At 30.9% G+C, this 12,290-nt stretch overlaps 1 protein-coding gene across 2 annotated transcripts; it reads right to left on the reverse strand.

Annotated features, from left to right (window-relative positions):
• Positions 1-6,660: 6,660 nt before the first annotated feature.
• LOC129916789 (uncharacterized) lies at positions 6,661-11,775 on the reverse strand. 2 transcript variants are annotated; one of them, XM_055996926.1, is made up of 6 exons: positions 11,578-11,775; positions 9,502-9,651; positions 9,358-9,432; positions 8,862-9,151; positions 7,876-8,141; positions 6,661-7,818 (listed from the first exon to the last, which is right to left on the reverse strand). In XM_055996926.1, exons 1-6 carry the CDS (start codon positions 11,768-11,770, stop codon positions 7,764-7,766), a joined length of 1,029 nt encoding a protein of 342 aa, XP_055852901.1. In that variant the 5' UTR covers positions 11,771-11,775; the 3' UTR covers positions 6,661-7,763. The 2 variants fall into 2 exon arrangements, with proteins under 2 accessions (XP_055852901.1, XP_055852900.1); XM_055996925.1 differs by having other exon boundaries at positions 9,358-9,651.
• Between the last annotated feature and the right edge of the window lie 515 nt (positions 11,776-12,290).

Below are 12,290 nucleotides of genomic sequence, written 5' to 3' on the forward strand. Positions count from 1 at the left end.
TATAAAATTATATTTTGTTATAACATACAAATTATTTTTCCGGCTACAACATTTTTCTATATTATGAACATGATTGTTTTAATTTAATTTTTACTTGCTCAAAGGACAAGTATTGGTTTCTTGTCAAAAAAAAAAAATTGAGGTTTTAATCAAAACCAACATTACGATGATGGAGTACTCCGAGAAAGTGGGTCTCGCAATTCCTTCCGTCCGTCTGTGCGTCCATCTGTACACATTTCCACAGCCTAAACGGGTGGATGGATTTTCTTGGTTTATAAAACTGCATTTTTATTTTTTCCAAAAAAATGAAATTAAAAAAAAATTTTTTTTCATGTAACAAAATTTTGCCCTAAATGTCGGCTCTTCCCCAATATCAAATTTATTTAGATCCAGCTCTTAAAATCTACAAGTAAACTAACATAAGAGTGCTTTGAACTGCAAGATCAAGTACGTGCGACCCAGTCGTGCATTTTATTTATTTTTGATTTTTAATTAAAAATCAAAAAACAAGCAAAAAATTACTGAGTACAAACAAAGTGATTATTTAATAAATTAATATTTATCTAATTTTAAGACCTAACTATTAAATTATGATAAGTTTTACTATAGTCTTTTTTATCTGTTTTAAAGTAACAAACAATTTCTTCGTGTTTACACAGAGAAAAATATGACCCGCTAAAAACTAACAGATTGCCATATTGTTTTACCGTCCATACATTTCATAAGGAAATCTTATTAAAATCAACGATTAATAAGGTTTTTTTAAGGAGATTTCTTATTATTTTTATAGAGAAAATCTTATTAAAATTTGACTGAAAAGTTGATTTTTTTTGCAACTTAGCACTAGAACAAAAATCGCGATCAATATTTTCATGGCAGGTTGGTTCAGGTGGTAAGGTGGGCGACTAATGATTTGAAGTCTCCAGTTCGATTCCCAGCCTGGTGATGGTTTTTTTTTATTTTTTTGCAGATTTTAAAACAATAAGGAAAACCCGATTGTTTTAATAAGGTTTCCTTCTTGGATGAAAACCATAGAGAAATCTTATTGTTTTTGTTCTATTTTATGTGGTCTATTTTTCTCTGTGTAATAATTTGACCACTTGTAATTTAAATTTTTGTTTTTCCGATTTTAAAATTTTAATTTCATCAAATTTAAATGAATGGCCATTTTCTTTTGTATGTTCAGCTAGAGCGGCACAATTTTTGTTAGATGAAGATTCATCTAACAAACATGACTCTAAGTGCCGGTTTGTTCATAGTCGATTATCTTTTAATCAAGGATTATTCCATACAAAAATCCTTGATTAAAAGATAATCGAGTGTCAACAAACCGGCCCTAAGCCTAGTACGCAGGTCGGGAAAAATTTTATTTCTCATACAAATTTTTTCTCGGGACAAATTTTGTCTTGAATATTTTTCCAAGCAGTACGCAGTTCACGTGCAAAATTTAAATATTTGGAGCCGCTGTAAAAAAAAGTCTCCACTTAATTTTGCGCTGACAAATAATATTCGAAGCATTATTCTGCCGGCAAAAATTGTGACAAGGAAAAAAAATAAAACAAAATTGAAAAAAAAAGTTCAAACAAAATTAAGGTGGACTCTTTAATAAAATACTCGGAAAGTGAAGACGAAGCAAATATAACTCAGAATCAAATCAAAAACAAAAAAAAAAAAATAATTTAATTTGAAAGAAGAAAAAAACTATTGATAGAAATTACTTAGGGTAAACTGCCCTATTGTTGCCACTCCCCATGTGATTGGCACCTTGAGTTTAAAAACCATTTACAGCAATTTTTTTTATTTTTTGTTTAAAAATTTACTCTTCCCGCCTTTTTTAGCATATTCTTATGCCGACTTTTCACGAGTCGATTTTAGCCGCACGATATGTCGGTCGACTAGGATTTTTCTATGGGGAATGTCACTTTAGACTTACGTATTTCGTTCACACGAGTCGAAAAGCTTCGCCCTACGGCAGAAATCGACTCGTGAAAAGTCCCCATTAGCAAACGAGATACTGATAATTACAAAAAAGTATTAATAATAGTTTTATGCTATACGGAAAAAACTGCGAACTAAAGTTGGTGCGACATTCGCTTAAGGTGCCAATGATTGGACAGTTTACCCTAGGTAATTTCTCCAACATCAAAATTTTGCGCAGGATTAATAAATGTTTTGTAGAGATTAAAATTGTAGAGATAAAATTTGTTTTTCCCGATCTGCGTACTAGGCTTTACTTGCAAAATTATCTTATTTGGGCTGTAGTGAAAACAGGCTACAATTTTAGTACGCAGATCGAGTTAAATTTTAGCTCCCATACAAAATTCTCTCCAAAATTTTATTATGGATAACAATTTCAGCCAAGTTGTAGCGTCAGCATTAAAAAAAGAAATCTTGAAACATGCAATTTGTGAGTGTTTTTATAATTCAATAATTACCTTGAGTTATCTGCCTCTTTAAATTGCTGCAATTCGGAACTTTAAAGTAATCAAAAGTATTTTTATTTTTTTTTTTTTTTCAATTTTCAACAAATTTAAAATTTAATTGACCCACAAATTGTATCAATTTTGTAAGCTTACTTCTTACAAGCTTTTTATGCGCATCTAAATTATGTTTTTTTTTTAAATATAACACTGGTTAACAAAATTAAACTTTTTTTTGTTGCCGGAACAAAAATATACTTTTCTGAAGGTTTTCGGTATGCTGAATTCGAATCCGTAGTCAGAAAAAATTAATCAGCTCCCGTTTTTGAAATATTACCGTTAGAAAATGCAGTACTTCGGGCCTTATATTATATAAGGTAAATTGTTTGAGCTTATTTAATAACGGTTTTTATAAGAACTGTTTTCCACCTTTTTAAATCTGTTTAAATCTTTCCGATATCTTTTTTACTTCCTGAGATATCCTCAGTTGTTTGCATATTTCATAAATTTTATAACGACATTATCTCCTTTATGATATATGAAGCCAAAGCCACTTACTTCCCTTTAAGATATTTCGGGCAATAACAAAGATATTGAAAAGATTTAAAAAGTTCTTGAAAGAAGGAAAATATATATAAACCGTTACTAAATATTTTCTAACAATTTTCCTTATATTAAAAAATAAGGTCCGAAATAGTAAAAAAAAAAAACGTTGTTTTGTATTTTCTAACAGTAATATTTCAAAAACGGGAGCTGATCAATTTTTTCTGACTTCGGATTCGAATTCAGCATACCGAAAACCTTCAGAAAAGTATATTTTTGTTTCGGCAACAGAACCCTTGTTAACCAGTGTAATTTAAATATAATATAACCATCATATTTATGGTTTTCTAAAATATCACCGTCAAGAACATGGTTGTCTAGTGCCGTATATAGATTGCTTAAGGAAGGTTAGCTCTCTAAGATTGCTTGAACCTATTAAGCTTAGCAAATTTTTGTTTGTAAGTTTGTTTTTTGATTCTAATATGAATGTATATATTTTTGTTTTAAGCCTTACAAATTTTAACTGTATTGCATTTTTTACAACCTATGAACTTTATTAGTTTGTATTCAAGAAATCCACTGATTGTACAAAATAATTTTTTATTATTTAAGGGAGTCTTACTCAATCCGTCAAATAATAACATTTCATCACCTTCTTGTTGGTATTCGAAGTGTTTTTTCTTGTAGGTAGAAGATGCAACCAAAATACTTGTTTCATCACAAGATAGATAGTTTGCTTCAGCAGACGATCGAACCTCGTTATATACAATACAAGAAGTCTTTTGTATTCTGAAGCAAACTCTGATGCTGTTGGATTATTGTTGAAGCCTCCACTTGCTCGAACGTTAGAAAGAAATAATCCAAGATGATCTTGGGAAATCTTGTAAATTAAAATGTAGTCCAAGGTCTTTTCTTCTTCCACATTTTTCAAAAAGATTCAAAAAGGCTTATTTTTCATTTGAAAAAAAAAAAACAATTAATTTATTTTCTTACTCTCTTTATAGAGCTAGATCCACTACTGCTTTTATAGGAAGCAACGAATTTATAGATGGTAAGGAAATTAATGTTTTGGAAACAATCAACCACAGCGATTGGAATGCAACTGGATTAGTTGAAAATGATATATCTATCTTGCGCATTGTTCCCGTCTCTCTTGGACCACTAATTGGAATTGTCGACTTGCCTGTTCTATCCAGATCTGATGATTATGAAAGCTATTTGTACGAAAAAGTCATTGCTTCCGGCTGGGGCATGACTAGTGATGGTAAGATATTTAATTACTTTTCCATGATTTTTAAATTAAATGCATTTTATTCCTTGAATATTACGAAGGGAGTCCCGTAGAGCTACAGTATGCTCCGTTGGAAATCATATCGAACTCTAATTGCATGTTGGCTTTCGGAGAAAATGTCAAACCAACGACAATTTGCGCTCAAGGACAAAAGAAAACATCAACATTCAAAGGAGATTCCGGTCTCCGGTGGTCCATTTGTGACTGAATCACCAAAAACGCTTATTGGTATTTCATCATTTGTATCAGATGCTGGTTGCACTACAGGTAATCCAGATGGTTTCACTCGTGTCACCAGCTACAGATCATGGATCTTAGAGCATACTGGAGTCTAAATTTGATGGAATCATAATTATAATTATTTTAATGTAATAAAATGCAAACACAAAATTTCTATGCGTTGATTAAAAAAAATGAATATTTTTATTTAAATTTGATTTGCGTTTGCTTCCACATTCTTTACTTATACATTTTATAAGTTCTTTTAAACAGATATGTGATGTTGAATTTTCATTTATTATTTCAAATAGTCCTTCATAATAGTTTGATATTCATCCTTGGTCGAGCACTTCTCCGGCCAGTCGCCGAATAATTTGACAAGTTCTTTCCGTATACTGCTGTTAAAGTTTCCCTTATTAACAGCTGCCAATCTAACTCATATCCACTGATTTTTGGATCGATCCATTCATATTGTTTTTTTTTTTTGTGAGCCAAAATCCACATTCAGGGTATACCTCCTTCTTTGTCCCACCCCCAGTAAGATGAATTGGAGATATCTTAAAACTCTCAATCCCTTTTACAACATTATCTTTAACTGTTTTGTCTTCAAGAACACATGTTAAGCGGCCATGTAAGGTTTGAATAAAACTCACAAAAGATTTAGTTAATAAAATATTTAGGAGTTTTGTTTCTAAAAATATCTTTTTTCTGCGTTTTTCGTCTTTCCACGGCAACTGGATTAGATATCTTATTAGAACTTGGTGAATTTTTTTGAATTACGGTCAAATCAACAACTTTTTTTTCCTTTGATTTGACCCACCAAATTAGCGCATACGTAGTGTTTTTTGCGTTGATTAAAAAAATTTATATTTTTATTTTATTTGTTTCCACATTCTTTATTTATACATTTAAAGAGATATTCGATGCTGAATTTTCATTTATTATTTCAAATAGTCCTTCATAATAGTTTGATATTCATCCTTGGTCGAGCACTTCTCCGGCCAGTCGCCGAATAATTTGACAAGTTCTTTCCGTATACTGCTGTTAAAGTTTCCCTTATTAACAGCTGCCAATCTAACTCATATCCACTGATTTTTGGATCGATCCATTCATATTGTTTTTTTTTTTTTTGTGAGCCAAAATCCACATTCAGGGTATACCTCCTTCCTTGTCCCACCCACAGTAAGATGAATTGGAGATATCTTAAAACTCTCAATCCCTTTTACAACATTATCTGTAACTGTTTTGTCTGGAAGAACACATGTTAAGCGGCCATGTAAGGTTTGAATAAAACTCACAAAGATTTAGTTAATAAAATATTTAGAAGTTTTGTTTCTAAAAATATCTTTTTTCTGCGTTTTTTCGTCTTTCCACGGCAACTGGATTAGATATCTTATCAAGAACTTGGTGAATTTTTTTGAATTACGGTCAAATCAACAACGTCTTTTTCCTTTGATTTGACCCACCAAATTAGCGCATACCTAGTGTTTTTTGCGTTGATTAAAAAAATTTATATTTTTATTTAAATTTGATTTGCGTTTGTTTCCACATTCTTTATTTATACATTTAAAGAGATATTTGATGCTGAATTTTCATTTATTATTTCAAATAGTCCTTCATAATAGTGTGATATTCATCCTTGGTCGGGCACTTCTTCGGCCAGTCGCCGAATAATTTGACGAGTTCTTTCCGTATACTGCTGTTAAAGTTTCCCTTATTAACAGCTGCCAATCCAACTCATATCCACTGATTTTTGGATCGATCCATTCATATTGTTTTTTTTTTTTGTGAGCCAAAATCCACATTCAGGGTATACCTCCTTCTTTGTCCCACCCCCAGTAAGATGAATTGGAGATATCTTAAAACTTTCAATTCCTTTTACAACATTATCTTTAACTGTTTTGTCTTCAAGAACACACATGTTGAGCGGCCATGCAAGGTTTGAATAAAACTCACAAAAGATTTAGTTAATAAAATATTTAGAAGTTTTGTTTCTAAAAATATCTTTTTTCTGCGTTTTTTGTCTTTCAACGGCAACTGGATTAGATATCTTATTAGAACTTGGTGAAATTTTTGGGATTACGGTCAATGAACAACTTCTTTTTCCTTTGATTTGGCCCACCAAATTAGCGCATACCTAGTGTTTTTTGCCTAACGTTGATAGGTACTTATTATTGATGTTAACTTCCCAAATAACATTTTGTGGTTAGAAAGCGGAAAATAAACCGGATATTTACTCTGGTTATTTAACGGATAAGTTACTAAACTCGTTAAATAAACGTATTTAAGACGTTCCAGAAACGTCTCCACAACCGAAAATGGTCAGTTATTTTTTAACTTCGTCTAAATCGGGTTTTTAAAAAACCCACTTTTTTCTACAAATACTGGGTTTTTAAAAACCTAATTTTCACGGTTATTAAATAACTGTTTATTTTTAGTCAAAGAAAAACTTGAAATAAACCATTTACGGCTATTTTATAACCGTTTACAAACCGTTATTATACAGTTTAAAAAAAACCTGTACTGAGTTGTTTGACGGTTTTTTTTATAACCGTTTTACTACGGTTATTATAAAACCTGTAATTAACGTTATTACAGGTTTTTTTGAAACCTGTAATATAACAAGTTCTTTTAAAACCTGTATTAAACGTTAATTTACGGTTTTTTTTATAACCTCTTACCTATAGGTTTTTATAAAACCTCTAATAAACGTTATTTGACGGTTTTTTTATAACCGTTTTCTTCCCGTTTTTTTTAAAACCTGTAATAAACGTTGTACAGGTTTTTATAAAACCTATAACAAACGTTATTTGACGGTTTTTTTTATAACCGCTTACCTATAGGTTTCTATAAAACCTGTAATAAACGTTATTTAACGGTTTTTTTTATAACCGTTTTCTTCCAGTTTTTTTAAAACCTGTAATAAACGTTGTACAGGTTTTTATAAAACCTATAACAAACGTTATTTGACGGTTTTTTTTATAACCGCTTACCTATAGGTTTCTATAAAACCTGTAAATAACTTCGTACAGGTTCTTATAAAACCTGTAATAAACGTTACTTCACAGCTTTTTTATAACCGGTTATTTACAGATTTTAAAAAACCTATAAAATGTTTGCTTACCAACATGCTGCAAACCATAAGATTCTTCCCAGCTGAAAATTTAATATTTGAAATAAGAACGCTGAAATTTAAGTTTAGTGAAACATTATTTAATGAAGTAAAACTAAAACTAAAACTTAAAGTAAAAGTAAAACTAAAACTAAAAATAAAAAATAGCTTAACTTAATTATGTTGTGGATTGCCCGTCAGAGGCAGAGGAGCTGGTGTTGGAACTGGTATTTCTGTAATGAGAAAAATGTTAACTTAAATGTTGATTATAATTTTATTTTTTAACTTACGTGGACGGTTTTCCCATTCGAAATGGGGCTTGCTTCAAAAAGCCTTTAAAAAATGAAGCACCCTCAGCTTCACTATAAGTGGGGTACCTTGATCGGACCGCTTCCAATATAGTTTTATACAGGAATTTGTATTGGCTGAAACTTTTTTTGGCATTAGTCCCCAGCCAAGAATGTTCTGCCAGTAGTGGATCCGTAAAAATGCACTTGCAAATAGTGCGGATCGTTTTCATTCCGTTGGCCCCCCCATAGGAGCTCAACTTACGGACCTGAAAGAAAACAAAAATATGTTTTAAGATGTCGTTTTTTAAACTTTTTCGTAATATAAAATGCATTTATTTTCAAATATTTTTGGCCGCATTTATTATGATTTGAAATTATAAAAGAAAATGTCAATATGTATTACGGTTTATGAAAAAAATTAAAAAGAATTTCATTTTCGAAGAACTTTTTTTAATAAAAGTTTTGAAAAAAAATGTATCTTATTTTTTTTCAAAGTTCAACATCTAAACATAAAATTATTTTTTATTTATTTAATAACCCTTACTGTTGAAAGTTAAATAGCAAAAATTTAAAGTTCTTATTTACCAAAGTCTTTTAGAAAATTAATTATTTGGATGCAAAAATTCAGTTTTTATCAAAAAAAAAAACCAATTGAAATTGAAGTTATTTTTAATTGTTTTTTCAAAAGTGTGATATATATTACCTTTTCTGCTTCGGAATTCAACTGATAATATTTATTAGAAAAAGTTTGGAAAAAAGTCATTTTTAATTTTTTTAATAAATTTTTTTTTTAATTCTGAGTTTGAGGACCATTTTTTCAAAAACTCTTAATTAAATTTAGTGAATTTAAATTTAAGATAAGCTTCTGGCTTTGTAAAAATGTATTTTAAAATATTGTAGGTGTTGCCGTTGTTTTATAAATATTTTTTTTGTGTTTGAAGTCGGATTGTGAGAAAATTGCATATTTCGTATATTTTGGTACTTACCAATTTTTTTTTGAATGCTGCATTTTGATGGAGTTTTTCCTCGATTTCCTCAATTTGTTGGACAGAGGTAAGTGGGAAAATTTCATCCAGTTGCAGTTCCTCATCCACTTCCTCTGCATTCTCTTTTGCAATTTTGGACGCCAACAAATTGACCGAAACTTCGGACTTCGCCATGAATGCCTCCAGCATTCCTTGCATGGCCTGCACCTTCACCTCAGTGGAACGCTGTCTTTCCAAAATTTCGTCTATTTTGGACGACAGTTCCTTGAATTGGGTACTGGTGCTGGGGCCTATAAACAATTAAAAATAAGAGTTATAGTAATATACAAAAAAAAGTAATACGGTTAGTGAAAGAACTAATATGCTATCTCAGCTGTTACTAAGAGGGACTGGGGTTTATCCTATTCAAATAACATTGGATAAACCCCAGTCTAAGATAAGCTGGAGTTTAAAAACGACTTTGAAAATTGTACTAGTGCTAAAATACATTTTTTACCTTCAAACGTGTATAAGTCGGAAATGACATTAGTGATGGTAACATCTTCATTTGGGGGGGTGAACGAGGAAACGTCTTGAAAATGAGAAGTAAGTATGACAAAATTAGTAACTTTGTTCCCATGTTTATACATTTTAAACTTACCAGAATTAGGAATCAAAGTTGACATCAATTTGTTCATATCTGTCATGTATTCCGAAGAATTGGTGTCGATGGTCACTTCTTCCGTATTTTCTTCAGAAGAAGACAAATACTCGGCATCCTTTTCCTTCTGAACTGCTTCCTCCCAGGAACCTTAAAAGGAAATACATGTTTTGTCGTAAATATAAGTGGCATGAAAGGGATACAAGAAAATATTTGTTCAAAAGGTGAAGCGGCTTAAGACCGGCCGAACAGCTCAGATTTTGACGATTTTTTTTCAAACGTAGGCAATTAAAAATGCTTTAAAGTCTATAGATTAAAAATTGCCGATGTTACCGTATTGTTTTTTAAAATTACAATTAAATTTTTTTTGAACACAACCATTTTTTTTCTTAAATTTCATAAAACAAATGATAGCAAAAGATTCTCTAGGTTATTTAAGGAAAAAAAATATAAGGGAGTAAGGGACAATCTTCCATCGTTTAAGAGATAAATGCAATTTTCTCATAATCTGACTTTAAACACAAAAAAAATATTTTGAAAACAACGGCAACACCTACAATATTTTAAAATACATTTTTAAAAAGCCAGAAGCTCATTCTTATCTCCTAAATTTAAATCCACTAAATTTAATCAAGAGTTTTTGAAAAAAATTTCAATTTCAATGGGTTTTTTTTATAAAAACTGAATTTTTGCTTTGAAATAATTAATTTTCTCAAAGACTTTGGTAAATAAGAACTTTAAATTTTTGCTATTTAACTTTCAACAATAAGGGCTATTGACTGAAGAAAAAATGACTTTATATTTAGATGTTGAACTTTAAAAAACAAATAAGTAAAATTTTTTTTCAAAACTTCTATTAAAAAAAGTTCTTCGAAAATGAAATACTTTTTAATTTTTTTCATAAACCGTAATACATATTGACATTTTCTTTTATAATTTCAAATCGTAATAAATGTGGTCAGAAAAATTTGAAAATAAATGCATTTTATATTACGAAAAAGTTTAAAAAACGACATCTTAAAATTTCTTCAATAATTTTTTTTTTTTCAAAAATCTGAGTTCAGATACCATTCTTTCAAAAGCTCTTAATTCAATTAACTTAATTTTAATTTTACAAATATGACTAAGTTTCTAGCTTTTTAAAAATGTATATTTAAATGTTGTAGGTGGCGCCTTTTCGTTCACGCGCGCTCTCGTGAACGAAGCGAAAAAGGGTTGCTGTGAGTTTTGTTATTGCACCCGCTCGCAAAAACACCTGCTGGTCGAAAATTTTTTTTTAAGGCGCCATTGTTCTTCGCGAAAAAAAGGTCGCTGTTTTATTGTTTTATCGCTGTACACTTATTGATCTTGTATCGAACACACAAGAACAACAAGTCGACCGTCGGTCGCGGGTGGCGCTTTGTTCAAGCGCGCTGTCTTGGACGACGTAAAAAAAAGGTCGCGGTTTTATTGTTTTATTGTTGTACAGTACACTTATTGATTTTGTCAACGAAGTGAAGTGAAAAAAGGTCGATGTTTTATTGTTTTATTGCTCTTGTATCGATCACACAAGATCAACATGTCGATTGTAGTCGTGGGCGCCGCGCCGTGACGCCTTTTCGTTCACGCACGCTGTCGTGAACGAAGAGAAAAAGGGTTGCTGTGAGTTTTGCTATTGCACCCGCTCGCAAAAACACCTGCTAGTCGTGTTTTAAGGCGCCATTGTTCTTCGCGAAATTTGCGATATTGTTTTGCAAATTGGCTGATGCTGAATTGCACTCGATGACAATGTAATGTGTTTATATAAGAAAGACCGGTCTAAAAAACTTTAATTTCTGTAATAAATCTCATTGTGTAGAATATTATGAAGCGTTATTCAAATATAAAAATATTGAAAGGCCATAACCGCGATTACTTTAAGTATATGAAAGGGGACCTAAAGTGTATCAAAATTAACGTAACTAAGCTGTCAAAAATAGGCCCCCAGGATAAACTGCTTTAAGTTTAGATACGAATAAAATTTTACTTGGAGAAAAGTGGTCTAAGTGAACTTAATAAAAATAAAATAAAAAAGATGTAGTTAAACTTGTATCTTACCGATGTCATCAAATATTAATTTGCATGCTATGCTTTGCCAATCATCCGATGCTGTGATGCAATTTTTCCGACCGCAAATGGAATCTTTCTTGGACTTTGGCCATAATAGCTTCGTTCCATCGATGACCCAATTTTTGGGAACTGCCGTCACGAACTTCCCTTCATCTTCGAGCGTCTCCACAACACAATACATTTTGATTAACAATGTACTAATGGAAAAAAAACAGATTCAGTGTTTGGTAAAGTTATTTTGAAAAATTTAGAGGAAATATTTTCTATGTTATAAAAATTAGGCAAATTTTCTTCTTCATTTGATTTATAAACGCTTAAAAATTTAGAATAGAACGGTTTTTCGTAAAAATTTTGTTTTTGTTTTAAGCTTGAACCATAGATAACTGGGATGCCATGTCGATATGTTGCAAACTCCATTCTAACAATTTCTTCTGAGTTTGTTAAGAAGTAACTATCTGCAAGTGACGACTTCAAAACAAAATGTTGAAGCTGAATTGCTCTATAGATTCCAACACAGTGTTTAATTTTGCATATTTTATTCCTATCTTTCATATAAAGCATAGGAGTTTTGTTTTCATCTACATCAATTAGATCTACATTCTCAAAATCTTCGATAATCCTATTTGCAATTTGTTCCAGGGGTCTGTTTCCAGATCTTATTCGACGTTTTAAATATTGTAAACGATTTTCATATTTGAAAG

This window comes from Episyrphus balteatus, chromosome 3 (genome assembly GCF_945859705.1).
Source record: "Episyrphus balteatus chromosome 3, idEpiBalt1.1, whole genome shotgun sequence".
Taxonomy (NCBI): Eukaryota; Metazoa; Arthropoda; class Insecta; order Diptera; family Syrphidae; genus Episyrphus; species Episyrphus balteatus.